Here is a 17,938-nt window from a genome sequence, read left to right as displayed (position 1 = left end):
CCTCAGTGCCCTCGACTCTGATCTCTGCGTCCCCCTGCGTGGGGTGAGTGGAATCCTCTGAGGGGGACAGCTTTTCAAAATGGGGGGGGGCTCCGGTAACAAATGGTGGTGCCGCTCGCTTGCTCGCCATGGGTGGCTGGCCGCGCTCTGTGGCTGGCGCTGCCTCCCTCAGCATCCAGCCCCGTCTCCAGTTAGAGCTGAGGATTCCTGACAACGCAGCACTTCCTCCAGTGGTGCATTCACTGCCCACGGGAGAGGCAGGAGGAGCAGGGAAGTCAGAAGAGGGCAGGGTTCAAATGTTTTGCAAGTATCATATATTCAAGGGCTTCTTTTCAAACTCTAAAGTCACCTGTCCAGAGACGAATCCCGGCTTGGAGGCCAGCACTGCTGACCCGGGGAAGTGCAGGGTGGGCTGGGGGAGGGTCTGGAGCCCTTCAGCACCCTTCTCCATCCAGGCACAGGTAACAAAATGCTTCCTGGCCACTCAGCTTCACACCTGAAGAGGCACGAACTGTGCCCTGCATGGCCAATGGCTCACCCTCTGCTTCGTGTCCTCTGTGAATTCTCTTTGGTGTTCATTCTTTCCAGATCTCTGCCCTGAGGTCTGTCTGGAGAGAATAAAGCTGGTCTCCCTCCTGCTCCTCCAGCACTTCAGACGCCCCTTGTTATCAGATAAAGGGAAGGAAGGGGACTGAGACTGAGGCCAGCTCTGTGCATTGGTATCGCTGTCCCCTAGCCCCGCAGCTGCCTCCCCTGAGGCCCCCTGATGGTCTAGAGGCTTTGTTTGGATGCAAGCCTGCTCTGGACCCCAGCAGACACTGATGAAGCTCAGCAAAGCCTGCTCTGGTCGGCCTCCTGTTACCAGGCAGGGGCTCTGCCTTCCTTGATGAGCCTTGTGGTTTGGGGAATGGGGGCTCTTTCTGTATGCCTGGCTGGAGGGGCCTGGACACCCCAGTCGAGGTGTGACACACCACACGCGTTGCCAGGGAACGAGGGATGAGTGGGCAGCCAAGAAAAAGTCCCCAGGTGCCTGGCATTCTCCAGAGCCCTGGCTGGTCCTGCAGGAGACTTCCCCCCCATGAGCCAGCTGGACCAAGATGGCCCCAAAACTTGGGGAGAGACCAATAGAGCTAAACGGGAGTGCTGATGAGACCCAGCTCCAAGGAGCCCCAGATGCCCGCGGAGCCCTCAGCCCAGCACAGGGTGGAGGCTGATTCCCTGGGAGCTGTGGGATGCCAGGCAGCAGGCTTGGCCAAGCTGTGAGGGGGGCAGCGGCAGATGAGGGCCCGTGGCTCCCCCCGCTAACCCCGTGAGGATGCAGCCCCACAGCGTCTGCTTTGAGGAGGTCTGGTGAGGTGGACAGAGGGGTGCTTGTGGCCTCTGGCCCTTTACTGTGAAACAACACCTTTGTAACTACTACCCAGGTCTAGAGATTGAACGTGCAGAACCTCCTGCCCTTCATTTTAGGTCATGCTTTGTGGGGGAGTAAAATGCACACTTTGTTGGGGCTTCTGGCGAAAGCCTTCAACGTCACCTTCTGGTAGCTCCTTGGAGGGCTGGTGCTGAGCACGGCGGGCAGGGCGGGGTGTGTGCCTCATGGCACCCCAGCCAAGGCGGGCTTAAAAGCGGGGGCTGCTGCAAAGCACTCTGAAATTGAAACAGGTGTAACAGTATCACACACGCAAACACGTTTTCCCATATTCTCAGTGCTTTTTCCGTTTTTCTTCTGATTTTAGTTAGAACCATGAGCCCATGGTGGATGTGGGACTCTTCTCAATTGCTCTTTAAGTTGTCACTTCTTTAATCTTAGTAAATGAAGTGTTGATTCCTGACAAATACATTAAAAGTGTTTTATTCCTAGAAGAGTTGGGAAAAGAAAATTATTTTCAGCAAGAGTGGGATGTGTTTGTTAGACTAATTCCTTGGCCAAGAAAAAAGTAGCTTTTGAATTGTGCAAAAATTGCTCAGTAGTTATGCTGTCGCCCCAGTTGTCAAACCGCTGTGCAGACAGTGCCGACCCAGTCAACTTCACCTTTTTTTAATTCAGAAGATAACAAAATTGTAATCACTTATCCTTTCTAGAGCCATGGGGAAAAAAGGTCTAATCTGTGATAAAAAGAAGAGCATCCTGTGTGCTGAGGCCATTTGATAATAAAGAAAGGGAGCATCTCCCATTGTGGGCTTCAATTAAGAACCTCCCTTTGGACAGAGAAGAAAGGTGTCAAAGGAGGAAAAGAAAATGTCTCCTAGGAGTTTTTCCTCATTAGTGAGTTTTTGTTTTGTTTTGTTTTCTGGTGCTATCGTGTCACTCCTGCATTCCACATGGGCAGCCAGCTCCTCTGGGTGCAGCTGAGGTGCTCGGGGTGGTGGCCGGACAGGCGGCAGCTCTGGCTGCAGTGGTGCAGGCCACGCTCCACTTCCTTTCGTGGCTGCAGCCATCCATTCTGCATGTTTGTCCGAACAACAGCTCCAGAAGGAGTTCAGTGCTCATTAGTGGCCCTAGGAATTTAAAATGCAGTTCGTGGTTCTGTGCCACCATGGTTTTCGTTATTCTAATATTAAATGAGAAGTCGTCCTGGGGCCTGGTGTTTGCACAGGAGTTTTTGGAGGAGGGGGAGGGATGTGCAGGGCAACTAGGACGCGCCCGTTTCTCCTCCTGGAAGCTGACCTGGTCATACCTGGTTACTGGACAGGATCCTGAGGCCCTGGTGTTTTGCAGAAAATGAATGGAAACGGTGGTGGGAGGGTTTGGTCGGAGAGTAAACCAGCTTCCGATACACCCCAGCCCCGCCCCTGTGTTGAGGGGTGGGGAGAGGACCTGGGGGTTCTGCTGGTTTCCATCAGACTGGCCGCAGGAGGCGTCGCACCTCAGCAGGCGCAGGGAGCTGCATGTCCCCCACCAAACACCCCACGTGCCTTCAGGCAGGACTTTCTGCTGGACTGACACGGCCAGGACCTGCCTCCACTGCAGAGGTGAGGACAAGCGCACACTTTTGAAAATCACTGTTCTATTTTCTTAAAATTACTAAAGTAATAATGCTCATGGAATAACCTAGCAGAGGGGTGAGGGTGCCCTCCCTTTCATCTGGCTGAGTCACTCTTGACCTGGGCCTGGTCCTTTGCTTCCTCTGTGACTGACTATCCAAAAGGGCAGCAGAGCCCCTGGCCCCTGGCCGTCCTTCCCTACACCCTGTCCTCTCCCAGCCAGAAGGCAGGCAGACTCTGAAAGGGGCCCTCCAAACCCACCAAGTTAGCTTCTGCTTCCCCCGCCCCCTAAAGAACTCAAGTATTCCTCCAGAGGCCTCAGGGCCTAAAGACCCACAATCATCCACCTGTAATTTAGGACAAATGTCTCGCGCATTTACCACGTGCATCCTGAGTATTTACAGCCCTGAGCCCAGAGCAGGAGGCAGCGGCTGCCTCCACTATTGTCTCCTCTTGGCTGTCCCTGCGTCTGGGACAGTTGGAGGCCACCCCATTTGACAGCCAGTGGCAGAAGGTGCTGAGGCCTGTAAGGTGGGATCTTGGGGCTTGGGTTCCCACAGATGCCCTGGGAACACTGGTGACACTGTTACAGCCTGTCCATCTGCTGCCAGAGAGCCTCCTCCGAGAGCTTGTGGCTCAGGACAGGGAGGGTATTTCAACAGCAGTGGGGCACAGAGGACCAGGCTGTCCAAGGTCACCGTGACCCTCGGCCTCTGCTCTCCACCCTGCGTGTAGGGGGCACTGTCCTCCCCGATGGCTGCCTCTAGCGTCACGTTCCTGGTTGACTCCCAGCTGCTAAGGGAGTTTTCCCTCCCAGACCTGCCCCAGGCAGTGGGTCCCCATCAGTGGCCCTGGGTGCTGACAGTGAGACCCAGAAGCCTGTGGGCAGGGATGGCAGGGAGCACAGAGCCGCTGACCAGCCCAGGCCAGCTCAGAGCTCCCCAGGCCTTGGGGCCCAGCTTCTCCCGGCTGCCTTCTGCAGAGGGCAGCTCCAGTTCTCAGAGCTCCCTTCCAGAAGGGACCTGAGAGGCAGCACCAGCTCTGAGGAACAGCGAGGCCTCTCTCGTCAGGCTCTCCCAGCACTAAGGTTCTGAGGCCGCCCCACCCGTACCCTCACACCTAGAAAAGCCAGAGGAGGGTGAGGACCAGACTGACTCAGCCTCGGGACTGCGGTGTGGGGAGGGAGGGGTGGCAGGAGCACCTCAGCGTGGCCATGGGGCTTGGCCCATGAGCCACTCTTGCCAGACATGTATAACCTGAATTCACCCAAGAACGCAGAGGTCATCTATCTTTGGTTTCTGGGTCTGTAAATGTTGGTGAGGGCCTCTTTGATCTGGGAGGGTAGGGGCCATGCTGGTCTGGGGATGGGGAACAGCTCTTCTGAGCCATCTGTAAAGGAGGACTGTGTCCAGAAGCCCAAAGGGCACTGTTGCTGTTTGGAATACGTGTTCATTTGTGGGCAGGATGCAGCTTCATTTTGCATAGCAGCCTAGGTGAGCAAACACACAAATTGTGTGTTCACAACAACTGAGTTGACAGCTGTGAGACTGCGATGTGGCTTCCTTTCAGAGATCATGCGAAGACTCCTGTGCATCGTGGTCCCTCCCCGACGGCTCCAGGCTTTCTCTGCCTCTGGGCAGGAGGCAGACAGACAGCACCCAAACAAGCCCATCATCTCCTGTGATCTCAACTAGCCCTCTGTGGGACCTAAGTATCACGCCCTGTACGTGTGAATGGTGAGGTGTGGCTTGCTCTACGACGGTTAAGAAAGAGGAATGTTGGGGCTTCCCTGGTGGCGCAGTGGTTGAGAGTCCGCCTGCCGATGCAGGGGACACGGGTTTGTGCCCCGGTCCGGGAGGATCCCACGTGCCGCGGAGCGGCTGGGCCCCGTGAGCCATGGCCGCTGAGCCTGCACGTTTGGAGCCTGTGCTCCGCAATGGGAGAGGCCACAGCAGTGAGAGGCCCGTGTGCTGCAAGAAAAAAAAAAAAAAAAAAAGAGGAATGAGGGCCCACACTGTGACCACAGCTCCACAGCACCTTCTCAGAACGTCTTTCCAGGCCCCGGGTACTGCCGACCCCAGTCACCACCTCTCCGTCCTGAGATAGCCTAGTCTATCTTAAGGTGTATTAGGTGATCCTCTACACAGCATTTACATCATTCTAATCGTCCCTTCCGGGACTCTTTCTCCTCCAGGCCTGTCCTTGGTTAAGTCGGGTCTTGGAGATGCCAGGACCCAGGCACACCCAACCCTCGCACAGCTGGGGGCCCTCTGGGCTGGTGCTCATTCTTCCCATCTCCCCCAGGTACGTAACCTCCCTGCTGCCAGAGAAGGCTGGGCCCAGCAGACACACCTCTACCCTGGGGTCTCCCGAGGCGGAACCACACAAGAGAAACCAGGGGAGCAACTGTGGAGCCTGGACACTTACTGGACAAGTGAGCCCCAGACAGTGCACACAAGAGCCCTCCATCTCTTCCAGCCTCTGGCTGGGGAGACCTTTTATTATTTTTCTGGTCATCCAGGTGGCACTTAGGAGAACCCGCAAAACAGAGAAATCCAAACTTTCATATGATTGGTTTAATTTTTTTTTTCAGCAGGAGAAAAAAGAATAAAGTTACAAGATTCTTTTAATATTTTCACAATGTTAAAACTAAAACTGAGCTCTAGGCTATGTGTGTAAGTAAATCTAGAACACAAAAGGGTTAAATAAGATTTTCTCTTTTAAAGATACAAGAATTTAAGCTTTCCTTACATTTAACAAACTTCACAGAACAGATACTGCCGGGGAACAAGCCGTCCCACCCCACCCCCAGCTCTACCATCAGGAAGTGACCATGGGCTGCGAGCCCTGTGTGTGGCCGGGCTCCCCAGAGAGCCTGCTTCCCATGGCTGCCGCCGGGAAGCAGCAGCCGGTGGGGCCTGAGGAGGGGCCGCAAGGGCGCCTGTGGCCTCTTCATGACCGGAGCTTGGCGAGGGGCCGAGGTGGGCCGCATCACTGAGGATGGCCAGGTACTGGCCAGAGGGCCGTGGCTTGGTAACAGTGGTAAACGTGGGCAGACCTGGCCCCTCTGCCCTGGGCTGCCCTAGAGCAAGACGCCGGTCTGGGTCCTGAAGCAAGAATTAAGGCTGGAGATTTTGCAGCGGATTCCACTCTGGTGGGGGCGGGGTGGGAGAGGAGGCGGGGAAGAGCGTGATTTCCTATTTCAGTATTTCAGACCAAAAACATTTGTAGTTGCAGGTATTAACTGTTAATTTGCAGACAGAGTTGAGCAAACACTTGCTGTGGTATAAAAGGGTAAGTTGCTGGGTTAAACTATTCCAGTAGCCTGTGTGCGGGCAGATCCAAACTGCCTCTGCAGGAGCCTCCGACCCTCACCGGCCTGGATCAGATGGGGCTCTGGGGCCATTCACCCCCATTCAGGCTTTCAAGGGCATCCTTCTCCTGTCTACCCACCCCCCCACACCTGATCGGTGATGATTTCCTAACACGAGCAAACAGGCCCATCTCCACCCATCCCCACCAGGCCTGAGCCCCTGCCTCCACTCAGCTCCTCTCTGAAGAGAAACACGCTGAGAAATAGGCCCTCCCCCCACCTGCCCGAGCGAGTGTCTCTCTCAAGCTGGGCCACGGCCACAAACCACTGTTCTAGACAGATCAACCTCTGTCCCTGTGACACATGCTGCCCCCCCTTACTAAACTTGCTATGTGGTACAAGTGGACTGATTGCCCTTGGACTATGGTGCTGCACAGACATGAGAGGCGAGGCCAAGGCATTGTCCCCTTGGCCTTGGAGGGGCTGAGTAGGCTCCTGCTGGAAGGAATGGAGCTGCAGGCAGCTCCCAGCTCTTCTATTGATTCCTGCTGGCTATGAAACATCTTTTTAAAAAACTTCCAATATAGAAATCTAGCTGCAGAGGCCAGTTTGTGGGCCACAGTTGTGGTGCTGCAATTAGCCTTATTTGATCAACTGCCAGATCCCTGCACTCGGCAAACGGCAAACCAGAGCCAGTGGGTCAGGGCGCGCCCGCCGTCGCTTCTCATGACCAAGGGTCCTGTGTAGAAAAGGTGGTTCTCTTTCGTGAACTAGTCTTGAGTGGAGCTGATTTTCAAAGTGAGGTTACTGTTTCTCTTCTCGTGTGATGAGAGAGTTTTTTCATAGCAAGTCAGGTAAATTTTCTTAATCTGTCCCCACCCCCATTTCCTGCTCGGTGGGAGAGCGAGGCCACCACCCAGCCCAGCCACGGGGCCAATCTCAACAGCCTGCCGTGGCCCGGGCATGAGTGGCCATCAGGTATCCTGGCTACTGGGACTAAGGATAGTGAAGAGGTGAAGGCCGAACACTAACCAGAGCTTCCGGCAAAGCCACGTGCGTCGTGGGGACTTGAACACCAGCTTCTCCTCCTCTATTGACTCAGAGTCTCCGTCTGGAACACTTTCCACTTAAGGCTTTTTGTAAGTTTGACTCCAGCAGTGACAGGTATGTGTTGTTTTAAATCCACTAGCCATGCTCAAAAAAAAATATTCTTCATGGTTTAATTTTATACAATGGCTAGCAGGCACCTTAGTAACCAGCCAGAAATCAATTTCAACCACCATCAACCCCTAAACTACAGTACCAGGATGGCTGGCTAAGGAAAGGAAACGGACTGGCTGTAGTCTGACGCGTGCCCAGTACAAGGTGTCTGGCTGACTTTGTCCTAAATAAGGCTAACATTAGTGAACTAAGAACAGCGTCACGTAGCGGCCAAGCCGGCCTTCAGGAGCACCCTTCCCCGATGCGCTGGCAAGAGCGCCCCACTTTCCGGTCCAGTTTCACCATTTTCATGATGGCTTCCTCTCTGCCGCGGCCCATGTGGTCAAACGTACAGTCATGCTGCTCGGGGAGGCGATGCAACATACAGAACACGTAACCTGTAGCAGTGGGGGAAGCAGAGAAGACAGACCATTAGGGTGGCCTCCACGTGCACAGAGCCCAGCTCTCCCTCGGGTCCAGAGAGCAGGAGGGCTGTCCAGTGAGTGGACAATGGTTGCAGCAGGGGCTCCAGCTGCTGAAGAGCCTATTACAATATGCCCCCCTCTAACAAAACAGCCAGCACTTTCAGGCAAGTCCAACGACGTCCTCAGAACGTCCAAGGGGCATAGCCGCCTTCAATGCTGCTCCTGCCTGGACCCTGAGGGTGGAACCCCAAGGTGACTCTGCAGCACCTGCCTCAGAAATCAGTGGGCTCTTGAGCCCCTTCCCTCCCAGCCCCACACAGGCAGGAGAGCCCAGAGCTGGCAGCTCAGCGCTTCCCCGGCCTGGACAAACCTCAGTATCTACCACAAGACACGCACTGCTTCTAGGGGGCGAGGGGCGGGGCAGAAATGATTATGGGGACGGTGGGTGTGATCAAACCAAAACTCACACATGAATGGGGGCTCTCAGAGGAAAATGGGTTACTTCAAGCACAAGGTATTACATTTAAAGAGAGGAAAGAACAGAAATGTCGAGCTCCGACTAGCATCTTAATGGAGCCTGATGCTTCCAACCCCACCTGGTGGGCAGGAGGTGAGAGGCCCACACACTCGGGCCTCCAGGGAGCACAGCGCTGGAGAACAAAGAGTTGAGGAGAGGCTGGCAGAGGCACAGATGAAACCCCTCTGGTAAGAAACAATGAGAGGAGGCCCTCAGGGTGTAAGCAGAGAGGCTCAGAGGACAAAGGGAACACAGAGCTGTGTCAGGACGTGGCCCATTCTCCCCTTCTGGTCAAATTCTAGGAGTGCTGATGGGGGTGTGGACGTGTGCGAGGGACAGTCACCCAATGTTCCCTGGGTCTGTCTGGCCCTTTCCTTCAGGGAAGGGGGCATGAGATCTGGGCTGGCTGCTCCCCATCACCTCATCCCAACAGTTGCATCTGGTCATACCTCCAGGTACCAACGGGCCTAAACCAGGTCCACAGGACTGACCTGCAGTGAGCTGGAATCCTTTCCTAAACCACCTCTCCCTGCGCACTTGGGGCAGGCATCCCAGAGCAGCGCCCCCCAGCCAGTGCTCTCCTCACTTATTCTCCAAGCAAACACCACCCCTTCTCAGAGATCTCTCTCTTCTAAGCCCAGACCCCAGCAGCCGGAGTGAACGGACAGCCACCACCTGCCAACTGGGATTCGCCCCTCTCCCCATCCTCAATTCTTCTCAGAGAAGAGGGTGGAGGCAGTGATGTGAGAAGGATATCAGAAGTTGAAGCAAGGACTGGCCATGATGGACAACAATTTCAAAAACCTTAACTTGTAAGATCAACTTTACCCAGAGAATATTCCTCAGCTGACACTCACAGCCCTGCTCTAATGCCTTCAGCTCGTGCTGAGTACGGACAGGTGCCCACGGCAGCCTGAGCGACCAGGCCAAGCCTGGACCATCCATTGTACAGAAAAAAAAAACCAAAAAAAAACACGTTACTAACTGCTTCCCAGGGAGAGCAGGGCAATATGTTTGACTCTAAATTAGGACTAGGTTTAAGGAAAGGAACAGAGATGAAATTTTTGTCTCCTGAAAAGCTGAGCTCCCACTTGGCTCAAAAGCAAAGTTAAGATTAATGAGCTAGTGTGTTATATTTACTGATAAGTTCATTACTTGAAGATATTGGATACCAGTTGTCTTTCTCCTAAAGGATTTCACAGCAGAAGCATGGATGGCCTCAATATGCATCCTGCATCTAACAATCATCTTTTTGGAGCAAAGCCTACCTGGTCGGGGAAAGCCTGCTGTCAGGTCGGGGTTTGGGGTAGGGGTACCAGCAGTGTGGCAGCAGGAAGTGTGTGGAGGCATTTCTGTCGGCCAAGTCCTGACATATTTCTATACCTTCAGCATCTATAATTAGGGGCAGAAAGACCCCTGCTTCCGTTCCTTCAAGATAATTGGGATGATGCAGAAGAGGGTCCCAAGGGCTCTCCTCTCCTGATGAATGGTGCTGGCTGAATAAAAGTAGCAGGAAATGGATTACCCCTGAAATGAACTCAGCCCTGGCTCAGTCTAACACCTCACTAGTCAAAGGTAGACTGGGATGGAGGGAAGAGACTCCAGTCTTGCCCTCACTACGCCCCTGACAACTCTGCTTTAGCTTGCCTTCTGCCAACTCCTGGGGACCACCAAGTCGGTGGGCGGACTTGAGAGCCCCAGGTTCTGTCTGGAAAAGGAAACAGGGCATGACAACCATAGGAACTCCTGGATGTTCTCTCTACCCACCCAAGGATTCTCCATTCAGCCAAAAACACCTTACTTCTCTACTCAAGTTCTGTGTACCTCTGTCAGACACACCTTGCTTGACACTTGCCTTTGATTTTTTTTTTTTTTTTTTTTTTTGCGGTACGCGGGCCTCTCACTGTTGTGACCTCTCCCGTTGCGGAGCACAGGCTCCGGACATGCAGGCTCAGCGGCCATGGCTCACGGGCCCAGCCGCTCGGCGGCACGTGGGATCTTCCGGAACCGGGGCACGAACCTGTGTCCCCTGCATCGGCAGGCGGACTCTCAACCACTGCGCCACCAGGGAAGCCCGCCTTTGATTTTTGAAAGGTGAAAATCACTGAACAGCAGGTAAATTTTTACCAGTTCAGCGGGGAGCACAGCTGGTAAAAATTACAATATATGGCATTGTAATTCACCGGGGAAAAGTCTCAGGGAAATTTTGGAAGGCTAACTTCCCAAGTTGCTGCACTGAGGTTATTACATGATATAAATTAAGCTCAATTTCCTCTCCTGCCAAGTTCACTCACCAAGTGGAAGTTACATGCTGGAACTTGTCCCAAATGCTGAGTAGGTATTATCCACTGACAGCAGCCAATTGGCTAAATGTACTTTGGTGTCAGTAGTTGGGGTGGGCTGTTCTGGATACAGAAAAGCATTCAGGGGTGACTTGTGGGGGGGGGGCTGTGAATCTTTATTCTCTTCTCTCAATACCCACAGACCTGTTTCCAGAAACCACCCAAGTGTCATGAACGTTCAGTTATTCTCTGAAATCTGGAGACCAAGCTGGGCATATGGAGAGAAGTGAGTTAGGCTGCTGGGGAAGAAGATTGTTCTCATTTCAGTGATGAACACAGTTTTAGAGCACAAGGGGATTTACAGCCTCAGCCTCAACACTTCCTCACGCCGTTTATTAGAAACCAAGTGGGGCCTTTCCAGAGTGGGTCAGCCAAGGCAGTGTCCAGAGGGAAAGAAAGCAGAAAGGACACTGAACTGATCAGCAGAGCTGCGACAGGGGCTTTGGTATTATTACCCAGGGTATCATGAAATTCTTTCTCCCCGATTTTAAAAAGTTGTATATCATTATCAAACTCATTCACATATAATTCATATCTACACCTTCCTTATGGTCCCATAGTTCAGCATCATGTAGTATTAAAAACAATTTCAATATACTTTTGCTTGTGATAGCTAATATATACATACAGTGCTTTGGAGAGAGAGCAGTAGGATAGTGATCAGAAGGATGCCCCACCCGCCAAAGTGAGGAAACCACCCAAGGCAAAAGTTTTTGAAAAAAGATCAGCCTATAATACTAAATGTGGTTTAACCTCAGCCCTTTCCCCTGCCATATCACACAACTGCTGCCCGCTCCTGGGAGCCCCGGATCACTGGTGTTCCATGAAATACTGGCTAGGCGGAAGCCGCAGAGCTCCCTTACGGCTGCGGAGCTGTTTTCAGTAAATTTCACAAAACCCTCAAGAACTTGTGTGGGTGTGTGTGTGTCAGCACAGAAAAGCAATTTGGGATGAGCCCTTGATTAAAAGGCGAGGGTGCAGAAGAGCTGTCTAAGCACTGGGTCCCATGGCCCACCTTCCAGGCCCCTCTCCACCTGCCACTGCCTGGCTCCTGACAGGCTGACAGGCCATCCTAGGCATGGGGAGAGGAGAGGAGGCCCGACCAGCACAGGTGAGACCAGTCAGCCGTCCTGCCCCAGCTCTGCAAGCTACGCTGCAACGTCTCCGGCAGCTACACCCTCATTTCGAAAAAACTTTCAACCGAGCAGGCAGCCTCAGGGCTGGACGAAGAAGAGGCCTGCCCAGGGAGCCACAGGGACTGAACCGCGCAGGGCTCCTCCCAGGGTGCTGTGGCTGTGGACAGCAACAGAGGGGGCAGAGCAGGCAAAAGGCAAAAAGTACAATTCAAGACCTATCTTAACCCTCTGTCCTGAAAGGATCCCATGTGAATGAGAAACGCAGAAGCAGCACGCTCAGGTCACCCTCACCCTGAACAGAGGCCAGGGGATTCCTGTGGGAGGACAAGCATTTCAGTGCAGGCCGCTCACGGTTATAAACAAGCACACCTGGACTCAGCCCTCCTGGTGTAGAGCCACAGGCCACGTAGACCTGAAGATGCTCGATACCTTAAGTCCCTAAAAACACGTTCCCGGCAGAAAATGGATCCAAGGTTCACTCTTCCAAGACCCATAAGGTCTGACATGCAGGTTTCTAAAAATGCTCATCTGGTGGGAACCAAACTTCAGCTTTTAAAGCTAACATCTGAAAGTCATCCATTTCATTCAGACGCCCTCATCCATAGCTAAACCTCACCTCTGCTCACATAGAGACCGGTGTGGGTATTTTGAGACTATACACCAGGATTGAGAACAGTCTGACAAATGCCATCATTAAGGAAAGATGATATAACTAACACCCAATACCTGACTATAAGTGCTATAAAGTTGTAACAATATTTCCTGTTTCACTTACTTGTTGACAAAAATCATTGACAATCACTGCCCAAGAGGAACACGCAGGGCCTGAGGAGAAAGGGTCACTACCTCTCAGCCGTGCTGGGAGGCAGGGGCCCTGAGGGCAGCTAAACCAGATAATTGGCCTCATCGGCCAGTTCCCTTTCCCCCTACTCCTCCCCGCCAATCCTCAGGCACCACTATGGTGTTGGGGGTGGGGAAGGTGTGTGGAGGAGGAGCTGGAGGACCGAGGGCGGAGCCAACCTGTCATCCCGCAGGCAGTACAGCCCCTACCCTTGGCTGAGGCCCCAGATCCCCAGGCCAGTGCTTCCCTCTGAACCTTAAGAACTGAGCAGGGGTTGGAACTTTTTTCCATGGAACTTCCTAAAGGAGACAAAGAAAGAGATGCCAAAATTCACGAAGTCTGAACCCTTGACATTTTTATTCAATCCCTGCCAGACAGAAATGTTGCTTATTGGCTTTATCTTGGAGTAAAAAAGCACCATTTAAAAGCTGAGGAAACTGGGCAGCTCCGGATACTTGTGGACTTTAATTAAACATTTGTTTTCCTGCAGATCCCCCCACTCGGGGGGTCTCCCAAAGTGGCCATTTCAGTGAAGCCTCAGACCAGGGTGGGCCTCGGCTCCAGCTGATCCGGTGTTTTCACCTCACTCACAAGAAATGTTTTACACTTTCTTGCTCATTTGAATTTCAGATTGTCAAAGGTTCAAGCAGAACCTAAAAATACTGACAAGCCTTGGGGACTGAGGCACTATAAAATGATCTCCAGGTGTGCAGCCTCAGGCAGCGCCATGCGTGGACTCGCTATCCACACTGACACATCTGTTCCCGGTGCCTGCCCACCAGCAACAAGCCCCAGGCAGGCTTGTCCAGGTAGGAGGTAAATCAGAGACTGCACCTTGACATTTTTATCCAAACAGCAAACAGAGCCTACCCAAGGCCTCCCAAAGCTCCCTGAGAAACCTAGGTAACAGAGCCTCCAAATCTCAGCTCAATAGGTACCATTTGCTATCTGAAGTGTCTATTTCAAACATAAACAACAAATATACCTGACTCGTGTCTGAAATGACCAGGCAAGTGCATTAGAAGAAAAGAATCACATTTTTCCAACAACAGAAGTTTCTTAAAACTCAGGACAGCTAACTGACCTCATACTCATTTATAAGTACATGTTGGGAACAGCAGGTGGCTACAGGAAAGCCTGTTGGAAAGCATTAACCATTTATACTCCCACAAGCAGCAATCCCTGGATTACACCATGTCTGCTGACCCAATCAATGCCCAAGGCAGAATTTGTAACACAGAAATGCATTAAAGGATCTTAATGCATTATTTTATTTCATCAGGCCCATGGTACAGGCAAAGCAGCCGCAGGTGTTTCGGGAATGGAATGCGTCTGTTTTACATTCTCCTCCATCCCTGACTTTGCATGGAGGAGGGAAAAGCAATCACACTCCAAGAAAAAGAACTGGATCGCGGCTCACTGAGTTAGCTGACACAGTGCTCAGCTGGGCTGGGGGAGAGTATGGGTGGATGGACAGAGTCAGCTGCCCAAGGAGCTGGAACCAAAGCCACAGTGAACCACCAAGCAGGCATCAGTCTGTTTTCCAAGGGGAAGGAGAACCTGCAATTTAGAAGAGCCCAATGTACTCAACAATTTAGTAAAAACCACAGAACAATACCAAGACAGCTCTAAAACAGAAGCAATCATTTGTTTTCCCAAAATCAATTAAAACATCAGTTAGATACAAGCCAAACACTACAACAAAAAGCACTGTGACAGAAGGCAAAGATACACAAGCCCGTGCAAAGAGCACTCGTGAAGGCCCTGGGAGCAGCCGGTGGTGAGCGGGAGCCGCGCTGTCACGGCCCAGCCCAGCTGAATGAAGCTCCCGACACGGTGTGTGCACACGTCAGTTCCCAAGTATAGAAAAATCCACTGTGCTTGGTGTCCTTTATTTGCCGTCTCTTCACACTGCCCCATTCTTGCAAAAACTCTGACCTCTTTCATTTCGTCCGTGGGAAATGTTCGCTCTGTCCCAGGAACATCTCCTTCTACCACCTGACGTCCAGAGAACAAGTCTTCCACCCTTCATTCCTGCCTCCACCCAGGAAAAGCCTACCCTATTTTTGCCACAGGGTATGTGTGGGAGGTAGGGGTGGGCCAGGCCTGGGGGCCAGGTGCCCGCACCAGGAAGGAAACTGTGCCCTCAGCTTTGACCTGAGAACCCTCCCCCAGCAAGCTCTGTAACCCCTCGGTGCACGAGGAGAAGGGGGCTGGCTGCAGGCTCACGTTGTGCTAGGCTGTTTTACCTAGAGATGAACATACATTTAAAAACTGAGAGAAAATGGCTCAAGGCAGCTTCTGCCACAGGAATAATGACTTGCTCTTTCAAACATTTCCTTTCAGTAGCTGAAAGCAGGCAGCCAGCGTCAGCCTCTTAGGAGCTGGGGCACTTTTTAGCATCCAAAAGCCCTAGAAGGTGCTTGCATTCCTGGCCTCCTCTTTCCTCTGCCACCTCCACCGCTCTGGGGCCTCAGAATAGTGAGGTACTCGCAGGAAACTTCTTTTTGGGGGGAGACCTTATCCTCCTCTCCACAGGCTCCTGATTTGTTGGCTTTCTCTTTCAGTATTTCCTTGTCCTGTAAAAGATTATCCTCTCAGAGAGATCTCCTAGAAAACCAACTCCAAAGCTGCAGTGGAGGCAAAAAAAGGGCCAAACCCATCCTACCCAAGAGCCGCCAAGGGCAAAGCTTGGGCCCACGGGGGCAACTTAGTTAAAGCCAGGCTCCTGACACACAGCTCAGCAGAGAACTGTGGCCTGTTTCGCCACCCCTGAAGGCTACACTGGCAAGAACCGGTTCATCCAAGTCCAGAATGTCCAAGTGGCAATGCCGTCAGGGGACACCAGACTGCAGATGCCACGCGTCTCTCTAGAACAACACCTGGAAAAGACAGGAGTATTTACCCCATTTTTCTCTGCTGGGCTTTCAACAATCCACATGCTGGGGTCACAGGGGAGGACAGAGATGACAGACCGGCACTGGGAGAAACCTCTGGCTTAGTCCCACCCCTGCTGCTATGGCATGTCCCTTAGGGGAACCTCAAGTTCTCTTTCTGGATAATTCAGTGAGGATCTTGTGCTCTGGAGCCCAAGTACTGGATTCGTGTTCCAGCTGCACTGCTTTGACAGTTGTGTGCTGCTGGTAAGCCATTTTAGCCTTTCAGACCTTCAGGTGTGTCTCCTATAAACGGGGTTGTTACGGGCACTAAAGACTAGAGCAGCTGAAGCCTCGACTCAAGGAAGGTTGGCTGTTACCAGGATAGCTCTTCCAGCTGTTGTCACCCCTCACATCTTACACAGTACAACTCACTCACCTGGTTTCAAGGCTGGGCGCCCCCTCCTCCCCTGCTCTTTCCCCCTACTCACATGGCTTTCTTTCTGCTACACAACATTTTACACAAAGAAAATTTCTTTACACAAAGAAAATCCGCCTTCCAATGCAGGGGATGCAGGTTCAATCCCTGGTGGGGAAACTAAGATCCCACATGCCGTGGGGCAACTAAGCCCGCGTGCTGCAACTACTGAGCTCACGCACCTCAAGGAGCCCACGTGCCATAAACTACAGAGCCCATGTACCCTGGAGCCTGCGGCCACAGCTCAAGAGAGAAAACCCACACAACTAGAGAGCCACAACTAGAGAGACGCCCATGCACCACAATGAAAGATCCTTCATGCCACAACTAAGACCCAACGCGCCAAAGAAAGAGAGAGAGAAGGGAAGGAGAGAGAGAGAAGGGAGGGAGGGAGGGAGGGAAAGAAGAAAGTAAATTTTAAAATACATAAAAAATAAAAATAAAAGAACATTTACTGCTGGTAACTGTGCCCTCGCCCCCTCTCCTGGAGAGGACCACCACCACACAGTTTACTTCCAACCACCTGGGTGAACAGGGTACAGCAAGCGCAATGTAAAGATGATTATTGTCTGGCTTTGGCTTTGGATGTACTTTAAAATTTTTTTTTGCAGTAGCAAGTTTACTTTCTTAATTATGCTTTTCTATTGCCGTTATTAATATGAGCCTATATTTGCTGAGCTCACTCTGAGAGGCAACCCAGAAATGTCCAAGATGGCATTAGATGCTTTCCTGGAATTAAAACTTTGCTGTAACTCATGATCACAAATGTGCTGAGTACAGATAATGAAGAACTGAATGTAAACACACAGGTTCCCACTGACATTCCTTTCCTATTCTACCCTAGTATTTTGGTCAATTACTCCAGATTCCAAGGAAAATTAATCCTGGGGTAGCAGTTCAGTTCAAGGGAAGAGCAATTTAATTGATGCAAGAGAATTAACACAAAGCTAGCCCTTTAATCTGTGAGTCTGGAACTTTCCCCCTTCCTGGGTTAATCTGCAACCAAGGTGCACAGCTCTAAAGAACACATGTCATCATATGCATTAATCACAAGGACGCACAAACTCCATCACATGCTGACTCAGAGCCTCTGTCTCCCACTGGAGAGCAAGAGCCTGCTGCTGCACGGCAGGTGTCCTCACAACGGTCCAGGGAGGAAGCGGCCCTCTCTTGAGCTCCTTGAGGAGCAAATGGGCTGTCACTAGATTAAGCCTCCTTGACCCACAGCAAATGTCTTCAACGGCTGCAGCCACTGCCTGCCACCTCCCACTCTACGGCCTAAGAACAACCCATCTCCTGCATTACAAGCAGTATCTTGACCGATACCTAACAGAAAATTTGGCTAGAGAAAAGCATCTGACACCTGCATGAACACTGCCCCCAGCTCCCCCGCAGCCCCGGAGTACTTTTCTGGAGGACTCATTGGAATAACTACAGCAGGCCTGGCTGGTTGCTGTGGAAAAGAGCCACTGGGGGAGGTACCCACAGGCCAGGGTCACCTGTCTCCCAGGTATCCACCAGGTACTGTACATTTTACACGTACAGCAGTTGGTGAGGTACCCAAAGCAAAGAGGGGCACTTCTTGTCGTCCCCTCTGTCCAACCATGTCCCAGGCACTGTTCTGGGGTAGAAAATTAACTAGACAGTTCGGTAGCCCAAACTCTCAACTCCACAGGGGACAACAGAGAAAGAGAACACCTTTCAAATCACAGGAGGAAATAAGCAGCGGCCCCTCCCAAGCTCACACCACCCCATGAGTCAATGCCGGGATTCTCCAACACCACCGCACCTCAACTTCTGCTCTCTTCCCTTTTCTTTTTTGTGC

General features: G+C 52.2%; 1 protein-coding gene across 4 annotated transcripts in view; it reads right to left on the bottom strand.

Annotated features, from left to right (window-relative positions):
• Nucleotides 1-5,546: 5,546 nt before the first annotated feature.
• ZFAND3 (zinc finger AN1-type containing 3) overlaps nucleotides 5,547-17,938 on the bottom strand; it is a 329,028-nt gene continuing 316,636 nt past the window's right edge. For all 4 annotated transcript variants that reach the window (XM_059077220.2, XM_067006131.1, XM_067006128.1 and 1 more), the window contains one exon: nucleotides 5,547-7,896. In XM_059077220.2, the coding sequence (XP_058933203.1) occupies nucleotides 7,742-7,896 (155 nt within the window). In that variant the 3' untranslated portion in view covers nucleotides 5,547-7,741. The remainder of the gene's footprint in view (nucleotides 7,897-17,938) is intronic.

This window comes from Kogia breviceps, chromosome 10 (assembly GCF_026419965.1).
Source record: "Kogia breviceps isolate mKogBre1 chromosome 10, mKogBre1 haplotype 1, whole genome shotgun sequence".
NCBI lineage: Eukaryota > Metazoa > Chordata > Mammalia > Artiodactyla > Physeteridae > Kogia > Kogia breviceps.
Note: the sequence above shows the minus strand (reverse complement) of the source record. Positions and strands in the feature narration are given on the sequence as shown.